This window comes from Pristiophorus japonicus, chromosome 16, assembly GCF_044704955.1.
Source record: "Pristiophorus japonicus isolate sPriJap1 chromosome 16, sPriJap1.hap1, whole genome shotgun sequence".
NCBI lineage: Eukaryota > Metazoa > Chordata > Chondrichthyes > Pristiophoridae > Pristiophorus > Pristiophorus japonicus.
The window spans coordinates 50,551,556-50,573,809 of NC_091992.1; the positions used below are offsets into that span (position 1 = coordinate 50,551,556).

At 44.6% G+C, this 22,254-nt stretch overlaps 1 protein-coding gene across 1 annotated transcript in view; it reads right to left on the reverse strand.

Annotated features, from left to right (window-relative positions):
- Positions 1 to 6,460: 6,460 nt before the first annotated feature.
- The window catches only part of hip1 (huntingtin interacting protein 1), a 308,542-nt gene continuing 292,748 nt past the window's right edge, over positions 6,461 to 22,254 (reverse strand). Inside the window, exons 25-31 of the mRNA XM_070857288.1 lie at positions 20,895 to 20,988; positions 20,101 to 20,201; positions 18,372 to 18,477; positions 17,771 to 17,894; positions 13,495 to 13,556; positions 12,555 to 12,663; positions 6,461 to 8,887 (exon numbers count right to left, since the gene is read on the reverse strand). Coding sequence (XP_070713389.1) covers positions 8,877 to 8,887; positions 12,555 to 12,663; positions 13,495 to 13,556; positions 17,771 to 17,894; positions 18,372 to 18,477; positions 20,101 to 20,201; positions 20,895 to 20,988 — 607 coding nt within the window. The 3' untranslated portion in view covers positions 6,461 to 8,876. The remainder of the gene's footprint in view (positions 8,888 to 12,554; positions 12,664 to 13,494; positions 13,557 to 17,770; positions 17,895 to 18,371; positions 18,478 to 20,100; positions 20,202 to 20,894; positions 20,989 to 22,254) is intronic.

A 22,254-nucleotide genomic window follows, 5' to 3' on the forward strand; every position in this document is an offset into this window, starting at 1 on the left:
AAATATGATGTGATTGGGATTACGGAGACGTGGCTCCAGGATGATCAGGGCTGGGAACTCAACATCCAGGGGTATTCAACATTCAGGAAGGATAGAATAAAAGGAAAAGGAGGTGGGGTAGCATTGCTGGTTAAAGAGGAGATTAATGCAATAGTTAGGAAAGACATTAGCTTGGATGATGTGGAATCTATATGGGTAGAGCTGCAGAACACCAAAGGGCAAAAAACATTAGTGGGAGTTGTGTACAGACCTCCAAACAGTAGTAGTGATGTTGGGGAGGGCATCAAACAGGAAATTAGGGGTGCATGCAATAAAGGTGCAGCAGTTATAATGGGTGACTTTAATATGCACATAGATTGGGCTAGCCAAACTGGAAGCAATACGGTGGAGTAGGATTTCCTGGAGTGCATAAGGGATGGTTTTCTAGACCAATATGTCGAGGAACCAACTAGGGGGGAGGCCATCTTAGACTGGGTGTTGTGTAATGAGAGAGGATTAATTAGCAATCTCATTGTGCGAGGCCCCTTGGCGAAGAGTGACCATAATATGGTGGAATTCTGCATTAGGATGGAGAATGAAACAGTTAATTCAGAGACCATGGTCCAGAACTTAAAGAAGGGTAACTTTGAAGGTATGAGGCGTGAATTGGCTAGGATAGATTGGCGAATGATACTTAAGGGGTTGACTGTGGATGGGCAATGGCAGACATTTAGAGACCGCATGGATGAATTACAACAATTGTACATTCCTGTCTGGCGTAAAAATAAAAAAGGGAAGGTGGCTCAACCGTGGCTATCAAGGGAAATCAGGGATAGTATTAAAGCCAAGGAAGTGGCATACAAATTGGCCAGAAATAGCAGCAAACCCGGGGACTGGGAGAAATTTAGAACTCAGCAGAGGAGGACAAAGGGTTTGATTAGGGCAGGGAAAATGGAGTACGAGAAGAAGCTTGCAGGGAACATTAAGGCGGATTGCAAAAGTTTCTATTGGTATGTAAAGAGAAAAAGGTTAGTAAAGACAAACGTAGGTCCCCTGCAGTCAGAATCAGGGGAAGTCATAACGGGGAACAAAGAAATGGCAGACCAATTGAACAAGTACTTTGGTTCGGTATTCACTAAGGAGGACACAAACAACTTTCCAGATATAAAAGGGTCAGAGGGTCTAGTAAGGAGGAGGAACTGAGGGAAATCTTTATTAGTCAGGAAATTGTGTTGGGGAAATTGATGGGATTGAAGGCCGATAAATCCCCAGGGCCTGATGGACTGCATCCCAGAGTACTTAAGGAGGTGGCCTTGGAAATAGCGGATGCATTGACAGTCATTTTCCAACATTCCATTGACTCTGGATCAGTTCCTATCGAGTGGAGGGTAGCCAATGTAACCCCACTTTTTGAAAAAGGAGGGAGAGAGAAAACAGGGAATTATAGACCGGTCAGCCTGACCTCAGTAGTGGGTAAAATGATGGAATCAATTATTAAGGATGTCATAGCAGCACATTTGGAAAATGGTGACATGATAGGTCCAAGTCAGCATGGATTTGTGAAAGGGAAATCATGCTTGACAAATCTTCTGGAATTTTTTGAGGATGTTTCCAGTAAAGTGGACAAAGGAGAACCAGTTGATGTGGTATATTTGGACTTTCAGAAGGCTTTCGACAAGGTCCCACACAAGAGATTAATGTGCAAAGTTAAAGCACATGGGATTGGGGGTAATGTGCTGACGTGGATTGAGAACTGGTTGTCAGACAGGAAGCAAAGAGTAGGAGTAAATGGGTACTTTTCAGAATGGCAGGCAGTGACTAGTGGGGTACCGCAAGGTTCTGTGCTGGGGCCCCAGCTGTTTACATTGTACATTAATGATTTAGACGAGGGGATTAAATGTAGTATCTCCAAATTTGCGGATGACACTGAGTTGGGTGGCAGTGTGAGCTGCGAGGAGAATGCTATAAGGCTGCAGAGTGACTTGGATAGGTTAGGTAAGTGGGCAAATGAATGGCAGATGAAGTATAATGTGGATAAATGTGAGGTTATCCACTTTGGTGGTAAAAACAGAGAGACAGTCTATTATCTGAATGGTGACAGATTAGGAAAAGGGAAGGTGCAACGAGACCTGGGTGTCATGGTACATCAGTCATTGAAGGTTGGCATGCAGGTACAGCAGGCGGTTAAGAAAGCAAATGGCATGTTGGCCTTCATAGCGAGGGGATTTGAGTACAGGGGCAGGGAGGTGTTGCTACAGTTGTACAGGGCCTTGGTGAGGCCACACCTGGAGTATTGTGTACAGTTTTGGTCTGCTAACTTGAGGAAGGACATTCTTGCTATTGAGGGAGTGCAGCGAAGATTCACCAGACTGATTCCCGGGATGGTGGGACTGACCTATCAAGAAAGACTGGATCAACTGGGCTTGTATTCACTGGAGTTCAGAAGAATGAGAGGGGACCTCATAGAAACGTTTAAAATTCTGACAGGTTTAGACAGGTTAGATGCAGGAAGAATGTTCTCAATGTTGGGGAAGTCCAGAACCAGGGGTCACAGTCTAAGGATAAGGGGTAAGCCATTTAGGACCGAGATGAGGAGAAACTTCTTCACCCAGAGAGTGGTGAACCTGTGGAATTCTCTACCACAGAAAGTAGTTGAGGCCAATTCACTAAATATATTCAAAAGGGAGTTAGATGAAGTCCTTACTACTCAGGGGATCAAGGGGTATGGCGAGAAAGCAGGAATGGGGTACTGAAGTTTCATGTTCAGCCATGAACTCATTGAATGGCGGTGCAGGCTAGAAGGGCTGAATGGCCTGCTCCTGCACCTATTTTCTATGTAACACAACCAAAACCAGATAATCTGATCTGGTATATATGGGTCCTCGTTGTGCTCAAACTCGCTATCAGGGAAACATTTGGAAGGCCACACCAGGGCTCTTTTATAAACTAGAGTGATCACACGGGTTTAGGCCATGAGCTTTTCTCTCTTGGAGGCACCCACTATTGCTGTAGTGGTTCCACAAGCATCGGCTGCCCTGGTGGCCAGTTATCATGAGCATCAGTAGGCTGTTCAATCACATAACCACACAATCACACCTGAGCTACTCAAAAAATCCACCCTCGGAACCTCTGTTCTCGATAACTATTGCCTCATCTCCAAATCCCTTTCCTTCCTAAGGTACTTGAACGTGTTGTCTCTGCCCATCTGTCCCATAACTGAGGTTGAATCCCTCCATTCAGGCTTCCGTCCCCTCACAGCACCAAAAACGGTCCTCCTCAAAGTCCAGAATTACATTTTCTGTGACTGTTGCACTCTCATTCTCTTAGCAGCCTTCGACATAATTGTTCACACTATCCTCCATCATCGCCTCTCCTCGGTTGTCTAGCTACACGGGACTGCAGTTGCTTGGTTCGATTCTTAAATAACTGATCATATCCAGAACATTTCCATCAATGGTTTCTCTTTCCATCAGCTATGGCTCAGTTGGTAGCACTATCACCTGAGTCAGAAGGTTGTTGATTCAAGTTCCACTCCAGAGACTTGGGCACAAAAATCTAGGCTGACACTCCAGTGCAGTACTGAGGGAGTGCTACACTGTCAGAGGTGTCATCTTTCAGATGAGATGCTAAACCGAGGCCTCGCCTGCTCTCTCAGGTGGACGGAAAAGATCCCATGGCACTAGTTCGAAGAAGAGCAGGGGAGTTATCCCCGGTGTCCTGGCAATCAACATCACCAAAAAAAGATGATCTGTTCATTATCACATTGCTGTTTGTGGGAGCTTACTATTTGCAAATTGGCTGCTGCGTTTCCTGCATTACAACAGTGACTACACTCTAAGTACTTCATTGGCTGTAAAGTGCTTTGGGACGTCATGTGGTCATGAAAGGGGCGCTATATAAATGTGAGTCTTTTTTAAACCTATGAAGTCCCTCTTATCTTCCTCATATAGCTGGCCCTCGGTGAAATCATTTGCTTGCCAATGCCGCTCAGCTCTTCCATTCCATCACCTCTCTTGACCCCACCACTGCCGCTGTGCTGTCAGGCTGCTTGTTTAACATCCAGTCTTGGATGAGGCTCAATATCCTCCAGTGAAACATAGGGAAGAACAAAGCCATCATCTTGAGTCCCTGTAACAAACCTCACCACCGACTACATTCCTCTCACCATCCATTATCTCAAGCTAAACCAGATTGTTCACAACCTTAGTGACCTATTTGACCCCAGGCGAAGTGTCCAACCGATATCCTCTCCATCACAAAACATGCCTATTTTGACCTTTATAACATTGCCCAACTCCACCCCCTCCCTCAGTCCATCTGCTGCTGAAATCTTCATACCTGCCTTTGTCTCCTCCAGACTATGCAATACTCTCAATAATTTCTGCCCTAAATCCGTCCACCACCAACTCCTCCTTAAAACCCGTGTCTTTAATCAAGCTTTTGGTTACTCCTCCTAATCACCTTCCTTAGCTCGGCATTCATTCCTCACATCTGCGAAGCATCTGGAGGTGCTTTCCTATGTTAAATGTCCTATAATAAATGCATTGCTGTTGTACATACCGAAGAAATCACTGGATAGTGTGAACTCTCTTTAGCCCATGGACAATGATGCCTGTTGTTGTACTGCCATAAGATCAGCTCAGTGACCTCCTTGTTTTGTAACACTCAGGGCCACACTGGCAGGGCACTGAGCGACTCTGGGGGATCTTGCTCATACTGTCAAGAGGGGAGGTGCTACCCAAAGAGTGGGATAGGAGGGAGAGAGAGAGCAATGCAAGCCAGGGAACTCCAGCACATATATGAGCAGCGACAGCTAGGATACTGCCACCTCAACAACTTGCGGTTCAAACAGCACTCCTTAGAGCATTTTCCAAGGACAGAAATTGGTGCCAAGCAGGGTGCGAATGAATTTGGGGAAGGGACGTGGGAATGCAGGAGACTGACAGAAGACATGGTCAAAGTGATGGGCTTTTAGAAAGCTTCGAAGACGGAGAAAGTGCTAGCAAGGGCAAAACAGTTTAGGGAAAGAATTCCCGAGAGGATAGTGATGCAGAGTAGAATCTGCGACCCAAATCAAGGTATGGGCTGGGATGGAGTGTGGCCATGAAGGGATGTGGGAGAGAGGCAGACATTCAAACGGTGAAGAGGACATGTGTGGGACCATGCATGGGAAAAGTGCATGGCTTAGAAGCCAGGATTAGGTGGTTTCTCGAGTGAAGGTAGGGAAGCAGGAGAGAAAAAACATCTGTAGGTCAATCCTGGAGGTGAAGAAGCAGATAAGGGTTTCAGCAACGATGGAGCTGAGGTAGCAGGCAATGCTCTGAAGGTGCAAGGGGATCTTGGTGACAGACTGAATGCAGGGTTTTAGCTCAGCTCAGGGTGAACAGGCAGCCAGGGAGGTTGGAATTGTAGGTATTGATGACTAGGTAATGGTGAATTACATGATTCCAGTCATGTTGGAAATTTCAGCTCATCCCGGACTTGCCGTCGGATAGATCGAGTAAGACAACTAGGTGGGAGCCAGGGAGTGAGTGTGCAGAGAAAACAGAGGCAGACTGGAAACAAAGAAGTCCATGAGGGTCTTGCAGCTTCCAGCAGATGAAAAGTGTGGGAGGAGATTTGGAGGGATAATTAGTGGAGGAGTTTGGAGTTTTCTTAGCTCTCCATGATGGCTCTGGGTTAAGGGAAAGATTTGACAGATCAGGAAACGCAGTACCACCTGAGGTGGTTAAGCCAGATCAGGTGGTTGATAGTCAGCCAATAGTATGCTAAGTGTGCTCTCGTCTGCAACCTAGGGAGTGTAGTCCATGGACAAGGCCATCATACCAGGGGTGGGTGGGGAGAGCAAAGAGTGAGAGACACCATCTGGGATCATGAGTGTGCTGAACAGGAATGTCCGTTATTTAACAGGTTGACAGAAATATGTGCACCAGGCCAGGAAAGGAGCTCAGCATTGGAAAGGGCACTGGGACGGGAGCTAGCGGATAGATTGCCTGCTGAATCATTCTTGTTTTTGTAATTTTATTTCTTAATAAATATGAATTCAACCTGAGCCACACAATCTGATATTTTCAATTGGGGCAGAGCGATGTGGAGCATTCATGTGGAGAGCATATTATTTCAGGTTCACATCCCAGCAGAAGGGTTCATTGTTCACTCTGCAGCAATACTATCACAAACATTTAAAGCATGAAGTCAAGTTGTGATTGATAGGTGGCTGTCTGTGGAAGCAGAGCTCTACAGAAAGCACAAGTAAATCATTTTAAGATGTAGCCCGAATTGTGAATCACATTTAAATCTCTTGGGCTGGCAAAGGCCTGGGGGTTGATTCCTGCTTCAAAGGGCATGCAAGCAAAGATTGCACAGGTTGGGGGGGGGTGGGTTGGTGAGGAGAGAAGGAAGGGGTAAAATAAACAAGTGTTGATTCAAAGTAAGGAATTAAACAAGAACTAATCAAAACAACAGAAGCTGAAAATCTCCATCTTTATGATTTTAAACAAATATTAAAAAGTATAAAGTCGGGTGTGTACAAAGTTGAAACAAGTTCATTACAAGAGCTTGGGTGCAGGATATCGCTTCTGTAAGTGTGCACGGGATTAGAGAATAATGCCACAGCAATCGGGGCCCTGCAAATGATCAGTCACAGTTCATGATGAAAGAGGACACACACACTCTCAGTAAACATACACGGGTTGTGGGTGAACACTCATAACCACTGTTCAACTGGAACAGACGTTTGACCAACAATCCAAACTGCTTTACTAAAAGAACTGTTTTTATAAGTTAAGAGGGGAAAAAAGTCTAACATTTTCAGGGAAGGTAATAATTAAGACACTTTGGAATACATTAGCAGATTTGTCAAGGGTGGGGGGAATACCTGGCCGTTAATTCAGTTTGAATAAATCTTTAAAATCATATTCTTCCAAACAGCTAAAAATCCAAGTGTTCTCTCTCTGAAATTAACTAGTGAACCCCCTTCACCAGCACCATGTTTATTTCCAACAAGTGACATTACATTATTGTGTTGCAAGCACCGATAGGCTGTTTTGAAATGTTGCTTTTTTCCCTCTCTCTTCCAAGAGACATCAACTCTCGCTGGGATATCTCAGAACCCCGTCCTCTCGCTGGGGTATTGTTCCAGGGATGCCCGGCAGTCTCAGGATACCTCGTCCAAGTGACCACAGGATTTCAAAGTTCCACTTGCTGGAAATGGAACTTAAATGGAGATCAAATAGAAGTGGATGCTGTGTGTCTATTTTATTTTTATTTCTTCCTCCGTAATTCCCCACAACTTAACAAGACAGGATGGTAGCTTGACCCTTTGAGATGGTCACTTCACCATGCATGAAGGAGAAGGGGATTGCAGGGGCGGGGGGGGGAGGTGGCGGGGGAGCCAGGGGGAATCAAGAGTAAATGATTTCTAAAGAAGAGATGCCATTATGAGCCAGATAGATAGCACAATGACCAAGCTAGGCAAGCACGAGGGATAAAAGGATATGTTGATCGGGTGAGATCAAGTAAGGTGAGAGGAGGCAGCTATGGAGCATAAACACCAGCATAGACCAGTTGGACCAAATGGTCCCTTTCTGAGCTGTGTAATGCCAAGTAACACAACTCACAGGGTGGTGAATCTTTGGAATTCTGTACTCCAGAGAGCTGTGGATGCTGAATCATTGAGTATAATTAAGGCTGAGATAGATAGATTTTTGGACTCTTGAGAAAATCGAGGGATATGGAGATCAGGAGAAAGCGGAGTTGAGGTCGAAGATCAGCCATAATCTTATTAAATGGCAGAGCAGGGTCGAGAGGCTGTATGGCCTACTCCTGCTCCCAATGCTTACGTTATGCTATATAATGGCAGAGACCTGGGAGCAGACTGTAAGCTGCTTCCTTGGTGGTGAACAAAACATGGTGGGGACTTCCGATGGCCAGGGAGACATTTCCTTTGTATAGGCAGGACAACCAAATGACTTATCTTCTCCACGTCTCCTGAAGGCCGTGGTGCCGTGCTGTGCCGTGCTGTGCCATGCCATGGCCCCAATGGGGGCTGCCCATCCTCCAGCAACATACACTAAAAACAGGCACTCCTTTTCAATCAGCCTGGGCAGTGAGTGCTGGTAAGCTAATTGATGACGGAGAGCATCAACCGCCCCATTTCCATGTTTTAACAGATTACACGACAACAAGCAGGAACAGGAACCATAGCTTATTTTTTTTCTGCCTCTTCCTAACTGCTGCCCCGGGCTACATCAGCTAACTAAGCAAAGGCAAATGTGGGACATTCTGGTCAGTATAGCTCAGCACGACAGCAAATGGTAAATTTGTTCTGACCAAAAATGTCATATTAAGGAGTTCTGTTCCTCTGTTTGCACATTGTAACTGATAGGAAGCATCTCAAACCTATTGCTCATTGTGACTAAATAGTCTCTAATTCCCATCAGTAAGTGCAACTATTGTGCTTACATTTTACCCACTAAACTTGTTTGTTTTGAATGGAGGAAAAAGCAAGATACTTGAAATGCTACGAACCTCATGTTGTGCTGGCAGGATTACTGATATGTGCCAGCGAAAGGGGTATCAATAGTTAAACCAAGATTTGCGGGCGCTGGAAATGAAAACACTAACAATACTTACCACTAAGTGTGCAAATATAAAGAAAAAATATACATATAATAAATAAAGGTACACGGCGGTCTCATCTCGATAGTAACAGGATCCGGAATATAAGTGGAAAACACTGTGCTACAGAAATGAAGGGCCATTCCCGGTCAAGGCTCGCGGTTACTGCACGTATCCTCTCGATGCTGGAGAAAATGGACTGGGTTTTCACTGTTCATTCAGTCTTTGACGGGAGACTACATTCTCCCAATCTCTGCTCTTCCTTCTCCTCTCTGGGCCTACTTGGTATCTGTGTGTAAAAAGAGTTCAGTAGTTTAATTTTTCTCTCCTGCCAATTGTGCTCCTCTCCCGAAGAGATGCCTAAGCAGCCGCTCTTCATGCCCGAGTGTGGGTAGTGAGTCTCCTCAGGTTGTTCGGCATCGAGGCACAGCCTGTTCCAGCCCACGCCTGTTTGGCCATTGGCAGAGATCATGGCTGATCTGTACCCTAACTCCAATCCATGCGTCTTGGCGCCATATCTCCTGGCTAGCAAAAATCTAGCGATCTTGGGTTTAAATTTATTGAGCTAGCAACTACTGGTTTTTGTGGGAGAAAGTTCCACACTTTGTGTGAAGAACTGTTTCCTAACTGCTCTCCTGAAATGCCTGGCTCTGATTTTAAGGTTCTATTCCCTTATCCTAGACTGCCTCCACCAGCGGCAAAAGTTTCTCTCTATCTACCCTATCAATTCCTTTCAAAATCCTAAAACCCTCAAACAAACCACCCCTTAACCTTCTATATTCTCGGGAATACGAGCCTAGTTTACGTAATCTCATAATTTCACCCTTGGAGCCCTGGTAACATTGCACTGCACTCCTTCCAAGGCCAATATATCCTTTCTACAGCCCAGAACTGTACAGTGCTCCTGATGTGGTCTAATCAGAGCTTTACTTAGCTGTAGCAAAGCTTCCATCCTTTATATTCTAGCCCTCTAGCTATAAAGGCTAACATTCCACTAGCCTGTTTGATGAGTACCTGATCACCAATGTTCCTTCTTATTTTTGGGGGGCTGCGCGGCCCATTCAAAGTTTTGCACATACATTGAAAAAGCCGGTCACGGGCTGCGTAGGACGGGCAGAGAGAGGTGCGCGGCCTATAGGGAACATAGCTGATCACTACATTTTTGTGCCTGTGTGTATGGAACCAATGATCCCTGTAAGCTGCGCGGGGGTGTGACCACACAGTAATCTGCAAGGTTCCCCACAAGCGCTTACATTGGAAATACCGCACGTGCGCAGAAATTTAAAGGCACCGCACATTGAAAGTAACAGAACATGGTGCAGCCTACAGCGAACATTGCATGGAACCTTCAATCTCTTTGCATCTCCACAGTTCCTAGCTTTTCACCATTTAAAAAATATTTGGATCTATCCTGTTTTGGTCCAAAATAGATGACTTCACAATTACCTGCGTTGAAATCCATCTGCCACAGTTGTGCCCACTCACCTAATCTATCAATGTCTCTTTGTAATTTAACGCTCCCATCTTTGCTTCAACTGCAAACTTGGATATATGGCTCTCGATTGTGTTATCCAACTCATTATTAAATACAGCGAATAGTTGAGGCCCCACCATAGATCCTTGTGAGACACCATTAGTCACTTCCTTGCAATTCGAGTACATACCCATTATCTCTATTTTCTGTCTTCTACAGCCTAACCAATCTGCTAACCAGGTCAATAATTTGTCTTTAGTTCCTTGAGCTTTAAATTTTAGAATGTGGAACTTTATCAAATGCCTTCTGGAGGTCCAGATAAACTACATCCATCGACACTCCCCTGTCTACTACTTTAGTTACTACTTCAAAAAATTCAATTCGGTTTGTTAGACATGACCTATCCTTTTCAAACCCATAATGGCTCTCTCTAATCAGATCAAATTTCTCTGAAGTGCTCAGTCACTTTGTCCTTAGTTATAGATTCCAGTAACTTTTTCACAATAGATGCTAGGCCAACAGGTCCATAATTCCTGGTTTCCCTCGCTCACCTTTCTTAAATAATAGAGTTGCATTTGCAATTTTTCTATCTAAAGGGACAATTCCTAAATCGAGAGATTATGGCTACAATTTCCTCACTTACTTCCCTTAAAACTCTGAGATGGAAACGCTCAGATCCTGGGGATTTGCCAGTCTTTCGTGCCATTGTTTTTTCTAATACTGTTTTCTTGGTTACATTAACTTTAGTGAGTCCCATTCATTATTAGTTTCCCTGGAATATCAAATATATTATTCTCTTCCTCTACTGTGAAGACCAACACAAAGTAATTATTCAACAAGTCTGCCATTTTCTTATTTTCAGTTGTAATATTACCCGCATCTGTTTTTAAAAGACCCACATTACCCTTGACTATCCTTTTCCTTCTAATATGATTGTAAAACATTTTTGTATTAACCTTGATATCCCACAGCATGTCTCCGAGTGCCGGCGGTGTTGCGCATGCGCGTTGGAGCGTGCGCACATGTGCAATGGTTCACAAACATTTTCAATCGGCCATCTTTAAAGGCACAGGCTGCAAAGTGATTTTTGGGTGCGTGGAGTAGTGAAAAGCCTTCAGATTGATTTTTTGTGCCTATATGGACCACACCCAAACGTCTTTGTTCTCTTCCCCCTCCCCCCTTTAGCGATGTCACTTCTCTCTCCTTCTCCCACAGCCCTCTTTAAATTCCCTCCTGCAGCCCAGCCTGCTGCTTGTTGTTCTCCCGCCCCTAGCCCCTAGCCCTGGCCGAATGGCCCAAAAAGGCACTGCTGCATGTGTTGCTGGAGGGCTCCCGGTGCTCGGATCCCGCCCCCTAGCCGAACGGCTCAAACGGATAGGCGCTGTGTGCTGCAGTAGATGAGATAGGAACTTTAATTTTTTTATTTATTGATTTATTTATCATTTATTATTGATGATGGTTCTTTATTGTTAAAAGTGAAGTGTTTAATGCTTTGGAAAATCCTCGAACTTCCCTTCCCCCCCCCATCTCTGGCTACCTGCGCCTGATTTCTAAAGTGTCCGCAAGGTTTTTCTGAGCGTACAAAAATGGACACATACGCTGGCCTAAGTTAGTTTGGAGTAACTTTTCGCTGTCTAAACTTACTTAAATGGCCAAAACAGACATAAGTGGCTGGTAATGCCCCCTTTTGAAAAAACTGAACGAAAAAGAAACTGAACTAACTCACTGAAACTGGAGCAAACTAAATGTGGAGAATTGCAATTTTTAGGATACTCCAAAAAAAAACTAGTTGGTCCAAACGAATAGGAGCAACTCCTGTGGAAACTTGGGCCCAATGTAACTGTGTTATGTTTCTCATTTTCAAATCCAACATTGAATTCTATCATATTATGATCACTGTTAGATAAATGTTCCCTTACTGCTAGATTATTAACCAAGTCTGGCTCATTACTCATTACTAAATCTAGTATGGCCTGCCATCTTATTGGGGAAGCTACAGTCTGCTCCCACACTAATAACATATTCTAGTTTGTGAATCCTTCCCAAAATGTTTTCCTCTTAATTCCGAATGATTAACTGGGATAATTATTTTCATCAAAAGCAACCCTCCACACAGAGATCCCACTATATTATGCAGAGAACAGGCTGCAGGAATATTCAGAGGTACCCGGAAAGAACACTGGGGTGGCGAACTGATGGCCTGTACCAAGATATTATCGGGGCATTGTTTGAGGAGGCGATTCTCTAGTCTTAGCCCTGTCCTCTGGAAGAAAGGAGTGACAGAGAATGGAAGAAAAGCATTCCCGAGGACTGAACTGTCACCAAAAGCCACTGGCAAAGAGCCCTGGTATGCACAGCCTCCCCTCACGCACAGCTGGCAATGGCTCTCTGGCTCCGCGAAGCAGCTGCTCATCAGAATTATCCCAGTGGCCTTGATCGCGACGAGAAAGAATGGAGCCAGTCTGAAAGAAATTGCACGCACCTTCGTCCCAGCCCTCAGAGACTCCTGCCAGCTCGTAATGCTTCTTACGCAATCCTCCCAGGCGTTCCCTCTCTTTCTGTAGTTTGCTCTCCAGTTCTAAAACGCGAACCTTCAGGGCAGAGATAAAGGCACACACATGTTGTATTTTGACTTACTTTTGCAACTTGCTCTGGTATCACTTAAATGGTGGTGACGTCTGATGCAGACCAGGCTTGTAGAGGCCATGCTCCTGTTTTTTATGCACACTGCACTAAAAACACAGGAGAAGTGGAACAAACAATGCTCACTGAGCTCATCAATCCCAATCCTTCTGCATGCCATGTACAAGCTACCATGTCAGACTGGTTTAATCTCCCAAATTTTACACAAATATTCCCTGATCTTCAATAGTAAGCGAGCAAAACTCCAAACATGCATCAATCCTCACAACTGCACTGCTGTCCTCCAGGCAGCAGCATGGGAAAAGCAGATTAATCTACTTGCTAAGAGATTTTTTAATTCTTCAAATGATACGCATCGTCTGGACACCACAGTAGTACAGCTTCTGGGAAACTACAAGCTGAGCATGCACAGGAAAACGCCATGGTTTCTATTCCCTCATTTTATAAAGAACTTGGACTTAAGAACATAAGAAATAGGAACAGGAGTAGGCCATTCGGCCCCTTGAGCCTGTTCCACCATTCAATAAGATCAACTCTCATTATTCTAAACTCTTGTTGGGTAAGTTCACTTTGATTAGCAGCTAAACTGAACTAACCACTTAATATTAATTCCTCTAAACCTGTACCCCTACAGGTATGGATGAGACCATGGTAGGTGGAGCATGCATTTCATTCAAAGAATGTGGAAGATGCAACCAGGCAGGTAATCTATCTTTTTAATTACTTCCAGAAACCAGTGGAAAGATGCAGAATGCAATGCAAAGGCAACTTTACAGTACCTGTGAGTCCATCTCCTGTCGCTTGATTTGTGTCAGTGTCATGCTCGAGAAATCCATTGTGTCTGGAACAAAGCAATGAAGGTGTTAGACAACCCAAAAAACTACAGACATGCACAAGGATATGGTTCCCCACCTGCAGTTTATTTCCTCTCCTCCTCTCATAAAGTTGCTGAGACGCAGTTCTGTGTCAGCCGTGGCTCAGTGGGTGGCACTCTTGCCTCTGAGTCAGAAGGTTGTGGGTTCAAGTCCCACTCCAGGGACTTGAGCACAAAAAAATCTAGGCTAACACTCCTGATGGCCTACATCCTACGGTTTTAAAAGAGCTAGCAGAGATAATGGATAGATTGGTTTTGATCTTCCAGAATTCCCTGGATCTAGATTGATTGATAGGTAGCAATTGTAACCCCATTATTCAAGAAAGTAAGGAGAGAGAAAACAAGGAACTGTGGACCAGTTAGCCTGATAATCAGTAGTCGGGAAAATGTTAGAATCTATTATTGGGGACGTGGTAACAGGGCACTTAGAAAATCATAATATGATTGGGCAGAATCAACATGGATTTATGAAAGGGAAATCGTGTTTGTCAAATCTGCTAGAATTTTGAGAGGTTGTAACAAGCAGAGTAGATAAGGGGCAGCCAGAGGATGGATTTTTTTTTAAATTCATTCCGGGATGTGGGCATCACTGACAAGGCCAGCATTTACTGCCCATCCCTAACTGCCCTCGAGAAGGTGGTGGTGAGCCGCTTTCTTGACTGGCTTGGTAAGCCATGTCAGAGCGCTGTTAAGAGTCTACCATATGGGTTATTACAATAATCCGATCACGATGACTGATACTAGCTGTTTTTTTAAATTCCAGATTTATTTAATTAACTGAATTTAAATTCCTCAACTGCCGTGGTGGGATTTGAACTCGTGCCTCCAGATCATTAGCCTACGCCTCTGGATCACTCGTTCAGTAACATCATCACTGTGTGATTGTACCCTCGTTATTCTGTTCCATTATGTTGTTGGTTAAGGAAGGAATGTTAGTCAGGACAATAAAAGAACTCCCTGGTTTTTTTCCAATAGTGCATGGATCTTTTAACATCCACCTGAACCCATATTACAAGGAGACATGGCCTCTGTTTCATCTGAAGGACAATATTTCCGACAATATAGAACTCCCTCAGTACTGCACTGAAGTGTCAGCATAGATTACAAGTCCTGAAATGAACAACCTTCTAACTCAGAGGCTATGGTCTTACCAACTAAGCTCCAAAATTATAAATTTTAAATACCTTTTAAATATACACACATGGTATATTCCGGAGTTTGACTAAACTGATTGAATTTTTTGAGGTAACCAAGAGGGTCGATGAGGGCAGTGTGTACGATGTAGTATATATGGACTTTAGCAAGGCTTTTGATAAGGTCCCACATAGTAGACTGGTCATGAAGGTTAAAGCCTATGTGTCCAAAGTGGCAAGTTGGATCCAAAATTGGCTTGGAGGTAGGAAGCAAATGATAATGATTAATGGATGTTTTTGTGACTCGAAGGATGTTTCCAGTGGGGTTCCGCAGGGCTCAGTACTGGGTCCCTTGCTTTTTCTGGTATATATCAACGATTTAGATTTGAATGTAGGGAGTATGATTAAGAAGTTTGCAGACGACACTAAAATTGGCTGTGTGGTTAATAATAAAGAGGAAAGTCATGGGCTGCAGGAGGATATCAATTTACTGGTTGTGTGGGCAGAGCAGTGGCAAATGGAATTTAATTCAGAGAAGTGTGAGGTAATGTACTTTGGGAGGGCTAATAAGGAAAGGGTATACACATTAAGCGGTAGACCACTTAATAGTGTAGATGAACAAAGGGACCTTGGAGTGCTTGTCCACAGATCCCTGAAAGTAGCAGGCCAGGTGGATAAGGTGGTTAAGAAGGCATATGGAATGCTTGCCTTTATTGGCCGAGGCACAGAATATAAGAGCAGGGAGATTATGCTTAAATTGTATAATACTTTGGTTAGGCCACAGCTGGAGTACCGCGTGCAGTTCTGATCGCTGTATTATAGGAAGGACATGATTGCACTAGAGAGGGTGCAGAGGAGATTTACTAGGATGCTGCCTGGAATGGAGAATCTTAGTTATGAGGACAGATTGGATAGGCTGGGTTTGTTCTCATTGGAACAGAGGAAGTTGAGAAGAGACCTCATTGAGGTGTACAAAATATTGAGGGGCCTGGACATAGTGGATAGTAAGGGTCTATTTCCATTGGTGGAGGGGTCTATTACGAGGGGGCATAGTTTTAAGGTGGTTGGTGGAAGGTTTAGAGGGGATTTGAGGGGGGGGAGCTTCTTTACGCAGAGGGTTGTGGGGATCTGGAACTCGCTGCCTGGCAGAGTGGTGGATGCAGAAACCCTCACCACTTTTAAGAGATGGTTGGATGGGCACTTAAAGTGCAGTAACCAGCAGGGTTACGGACCTAGAGGCAATTGGGATTAGACTGGATGACCTTTTGTTGGATGGCGCAGATATAATGGTAAGTACTACAGGTAATAGAATATGGCCAGGGTGATCTCCTGGACTAGTTTCCATCGCCTGGATGGGTCGGAGAGGAATTTTCCCAGATTTTTTTCTCCCTAAATTGGCTTGGGTTGTTATCTGGTTTTTGCCTCTCCCAAGAGATCACATGACTCCGGTTGGGGTGGAGAGTAGACTGTTTCAGTATAAGGGGTGCTGCAGTTGTGTGAGGCGGACTGGTTGCTCTTTGCCTTTCCGTCACTGTTCATAGGTTTATATGTAACCTTTAGGGCTGCTGACCAAGGGCCGTGCAGCTCTTTGTCGGCCGGCGCCGAAATGACCTCCTTCTGCGCTGTAAATTTCTATGTTTCTAAAGGAGGTGGCAATGGTTTCTGGGCGGCCGGCCAGCTCCTTGTGCCCCGCCGGGAAATTAGTTGCCGGTTTTGCTGCAGCACCGCCCAGGAGTGTCGAGCCGGCGTGCAACACCGGCGGTTTCGACTGCACAGTGAAATTTGTTAAGCGCTCCGTAGCACACCTTGGTGGGATCGCCTGGGAAACCAGGAGGTCAGAGCTGTGCCTGTAGCGATGAGTGATTTAACTGGTGAATGAGGTAAGTTTGATCGTTTTGTTTCGTTTTATTTTTGCGATGTAGCGTATTGTGGGGTGTTTTAAGGTATTGGGAATGTTTGTTGTGTTTTTAGGTGTGTTTTTAGGTGAGACACCTCTCTTCGGGCGTTCTGAGGCCGGCTTTTTAGCAATGGATTTTCAGTTGCTCAGCTGGCCTTGCGACCTAAGAGAGGTGTGTAACGCCTCCCTCAGTGCTCCACCCCACACTCAGGGCCGAGCTGATGAATTTTGCTGACTGAGGCGCAAACTGTTCCCGGGCGCAAACTTTACCACCCCGCCGCCATTACCGCCTCGAAATGAGCAGAACCGAAAATCCAGCCCATAATCTTGCGAAAATACTAAGGTTCTTGTGCTGACTTTACTCAGTAGTGAAATTACTTGGAGAAGGCCAACGCAATCTGAGCATCTCAGTGGGTTAAAGACTAGCTTTTCATATGGGATTTGGACTCACCTCCAGCCCAGACTGATGGAATGAAAATCTCATTGGTTTACTGGGTCCTGTAAAATGAGATTGTGCAGTACCTCCCGAGAGCAAAACTCAGCAAGGCCATAACTGTAGCCGAGATGAGAAGTTCCTTCTGCGGTTAGGATTAAGGCACATATTGGAGCAGAGTAAATACAACAATAACTTGTATTTATATAGCGACTTTAACATTGTAAAACGACCCAAGGTGCTTCACAGGAGTGTTATGAAACAAAATTTAACACTGAGTCACATAAGAAGATATTAGGACAGATGACCAAAAGCTTAGTCAAAGAGGAAGGTTTTAAGGAGCGCCTTAAAGGAGGATAGAGAGGTTGAGCGGTTTAGGGAGCTCCAGAGTTTAGGGCCTGGGCAGCTGAAAACATCAGCACAAAAGCAGCACAAATGGAAGACAAGGAGCTGTGGTATAAAAACAGAAAGGGCTGGCAACACTCAGCAGGTCAGGCAGCATCTGTGGAGAGAGCTCTGATGAAGAGCAAGGATTTCTCCTGCTGTTCCGATGAAAGTCACTGATCCGAAAGGCTAATTCGGTTTCTCTCTCCACCTGCCTGACCTGCTGAGTGTTGCCAGCATCTGCAGTATTTTGCTTTTGAGTTGTGTGGAATGATTGCCACCCTCCCCCACCACCCACACCTTTGACTCATACGCAGGGTGAACTGCACGCTACCTTTCTCCTCAATCTGGGATTTCCCCGACTTGGTAGAAGCCACTACATTGGCCGTCGCCTCATTTACCCCCTTGGACGCCTGCCGCAACCTTCCAAGGTTGGCGTTGTCTTTATCTGCTTTCACCTACAAGAAAAAGAAACAATGGCCACAGATGGGTGGACAGTACTCGGTCAATGCAAAGCGTCTGTTTGTACTGCACTGTGTCACAGTCAAAAGGAAGGTTGACAGGGATGTCCCCAGATATACCGAAATAAAGGCATTTTCATTGGTTCCTGGAAAATAATATTTTTTCTTATATACTGTAGGATGATAAACAAGTTTGCTCCCTCACACTGGCATAAATAAATGACTCTGAATGTAATATGAAGAAGAAGCAATTACCCTTACTGTGCATCTGTTTATTTTGTGGGATTTTACATCGAACACTAAAAAAAATATAACATTTTAATAATGCTTATTTGTTGTTTTTCAAATGTCCTTTGTAGTTCCTCATTGGAAGTTTTTCTACCCACTGTCCTTATGTTTGATTGGTGTATTCCCTAATTTTCCGCTCGTGATTCGCTGCTGTTTTATAAATATGCAAGAAATCCAACTACTTACCTTGGAGGCAGCAACCAGCTGCGCTGTACTGGCTGCAATCTCATGAGAACACACCATCAACTCCTCAAACTTCCCCTTTCCCTGCACAACCATGTCTGCAGCATCCCTGAAGAGACAAGTGACAGAACATTTGAGTGGAGTTCAAACCATCAATCAAACCTCAATAGCTGTACAATTAGAAGAGCATTACATCTGAATCATAAAGCCATCTGCTGATGTGAGCACAGTACAGTAACAGCTAAAAACGCATCAACACAGATACCCGAGGGCTCAGTATGTAAATGAACAACTCAATGTTGCACTGCAACCTATGAAAATCAGGCATAAAGAAAACGTAATCCGGCTCATATCGACAGTATATTATGGCATTTAAATAATTTTGAGTAACCTGGGTTTTTCCTTCTAAGTAAATAACTTTTTCTTGTGGATATGAAGACATCCATCAGGACACTCAGTAACGACGTCAGCTCTAGTGAAAAGAAAGCTCTCATTTCTCCAGTATCTCCATTTCTATAATGCCTCATCCCTGATAACACTAGTTAATTTGCAGTGCAGCTTTTCCATTGTTATTATATTGGGCCCAAGTTTCCACATGATTTGCCCCTGATTTTTAGGAGCAACTGGTGGAGAACGGAGTATCTTAGAAATCGCAATTCTCCACATTTTTTTTTCTGCAGTTCGAGTCAGGTAGAACAGTTCTACTTTGGAACAGAATTTTTTCTTCAAGAGGGGGCGTGTCCGGCCACTGACGCCTGAGTTCAAAGTTTCCACAGTGAAAACGTACTCCAAACTAACTTAGAATGGAGCAAGTGAAGATTTTTGTAGAACTGAAAAAACCTGTTCTACACATTAAAAAATCAGGCGCAGGTTACAAATTAGGCGTCCAGAACGAGGTGGGGGGGGGGAAGGGAAGTCATTAAATTCTACAATAAATCCTTATTTATACTTCTACAATATTATACAAATAAATCCAACCTGAATAAACATTTATAAGCAAAGAAAAGATTAAATAAACCATCTTCCTACCTGTGTGAAAGTGCTTCAGCCAGGGAGAATGCTGCAGGTGTTCGTTCCCGCGCGGGGGGGGGAGAGAGGAGGCGCCCGTTCGTTCCCACGGAGCGGGGGAGGGGGGGGGGGGAGGCAGTGAGAAGGCTGCAAGAAGCCTCAGTGCTGATGGCAATGTGCTTTTATTAAAAAATTTTCAAAAATTAAACAGCTACAAAGAACTACAAAAATGGCCGAGTGCCAATGTTTCCTTCACACTGCACGTGCGCGAACGCTCCAACGCACACGCGCAGCGTTGTCGGCAGGAAAAAAAACTAATTTAAATGGTACCCGCCCCCTCCCACTTACAAAATCGGCGCGAGTGTAGGCTCCGCCCCCCTGGGCGCCATGCCAAACAGACAAGGAGCTGCAAAGCGCTCCAGAATCGCGCGGTTTTTTTCCGGCGCCCTTTTAGGCGCGAAAAACGGGCGCCCAGCTCGGAGGGGCGCCCGTTTTTTATCGTGTGGAAACTTGGGCCCATTGAGTGGGGTTCAAACCTAATGGTGCCTGTCTGAGAAATGGGAAACATTTAAATCCACATTGGATTCCAATTAACAGGACCTAACTGCACTTGTGATCCACATTCAACAGCACAACTGCATATTTGCTCATGTTCCCCAGGTGACTGACAAACTCCATATTTTTTTGCACTGGACTCTAAATGAACAGCAGTTGCAATACTTACACCAACACAGTGGCTCCCCAGCCTACAGCCTTTGATGCAGAGATGAGGCCTTCAGTCCACCTGGAGTTCTTGGCATAGAACTCTTTCTGGGATGCTGCTCCCTGTTAACCAGAAACACAATATTCATCATTGTATTTCCCCCTCACCACCTGCCCTCACCTTGGCAGAAACACCTGAGAAATGGTGTAAACAGCCATTTAGGTCATTTAAGATGTTAGAGTCTGGGCAGGTGGCCTGCTCATAAGCCTTTGCCAGTGTTGCTCTTGAGCTAAGTGAGTGGCCGGAGGTGATTCATCCAACACTTTCCTCTGAGGAGACTCTCATGACATGACCAGGATCGAGCAATCACCGAGGAGGAATTAAGGGCATTGTCCGTTTCAACAACAACGTGCATTTATATAGCACCTTTAACATAGTATGAAATCCCAAAGCGCTTCATAGGCATGTAATGAGACAAAAATTGACACTACACCAAAGAAGGAGATATTAGGACAGGTGACTAAAAAGTTGGTCAAAAGAGGCAGGTTTTAAGGAGCGGCATAAAGGAGGAGAGGTTTAGAGAGGGAATTCCCTAGCTAAAGACCCAAATGGTGTCAATGGTGAAGCGAAGGAAATGGGGGATGCACAAGAGGCCAGAGTTGGAAGAGCGTGGCGTTCCCAAAGGGGTTTAGGTACACTCTCATGTTTCATGATCATTCCAAAGCTTTCAATCAACTGCCTTACAACACTTTAACTCACATACCGTCTGTATACTCGCAAAATTTCAGTGCCGTCAATCTGTGTTACGCTCTTACCCTTCCACTCTCCACTATGTCTCTCTGCAGATCCTTCGAGGTCAGAACCAACATTTTGACTGCATGCATCAGGTCAGTGCAGGAAGCAAGGATCCTACAGGAAGTAAAAATGCAGGATGCTTGTAATATAATTTCCTATGAAACAATTCCGCAACAGTGTTCAAATGAAAACAATTTGCATGAAATACTTATAGTTCCATTTAAATTTTTATATGTCCTATCCTGAAGTTTTCAGGGAACAATCTTTTAAAGCCAATCTTATGGTACAGGACTTCTTCCCCTTTCTGAGAATTTAAGAGTGAGTAGTTCAGTTTGAAAGCCTCCTTCCTTACATTGACTTTCTTCTCGCCATACCTATCATCATATCAGGTACTTGAGTTTAGATTTTTTTTAAAGAAAAATGACTTTAAACTATGTGGCCATCGCTCCGCTGCAAGATCCTTGGCTCAGAGTGTCCCTCTGAGAGCTCCCCCATATTCCAAGAGGAAATAGTCCCGTGTCTGCCATATTCAGATTTCATGTCTGAAAAGGCATGTAGTCATTAACTAACCATTGCAATTCTCCTCCTGTACAGAGTCAATAAGACCAACGCAGCTCTCCCGATGCCATTAACCCTTAGAATTTAAACAAAGATATTCCACAAAATTTAAAGAAAGACAATAATATTGAGGATATTCAAATCACCCAAGTTCCTCATGGGGGCTTGATGGTACATTTATATAGAGCCTTTAATGTCGTAAAACTTCCCATGGTTCTTGACAGAAGTGTAATCAAACAAAATTGGACAAGGAGTCACATCAGGAGATATTAGAGCAGATGATCACAAGCTCGGTCAAAAATGTAGGTTTTAAGGAACATATTAAAGGAGGAGAGAGAGGTAGAGAGGCAGGGAGGTGTAGGGAGGGAATTCCAGAGACCAGACAGTTGAAGGGACGGCCACTAATGACGGAGTGATTAAAATCAGGAATGCGCAAGAGGCCAGAATTGGAGGAGCGGAGAGAATTCGGAGGGTTGCAGGGCTGGAGGAGGTTACAGAGACAGGGAGGGGCGAGGTTCTGGAGGGATTTGAAAACAAGCATGAGAATTTTAAAATGGAGGTGTTGCTGGACTGAGTGCTATTGTAGGTCAGCAAGCACAGGGGTGAAGGGTGAATGGGACTTGGTGCAGAGAGTTTTGGATGAGTTCAAGTTGATGGCGGGTGCAAGATGGGAGGCCGTCAGGAGAGCTTTAGAATAGTCAAGTCTAGAGGTACCAAAGGCATGGATGAGGGTTTCAGCAGATGAGCTGAGGCAAGGGTGGGGATGGGCAAGGTAACAGAGCTGATACGTAGGCGGTGTTGGTGATGGAGAGGATAGGGGGT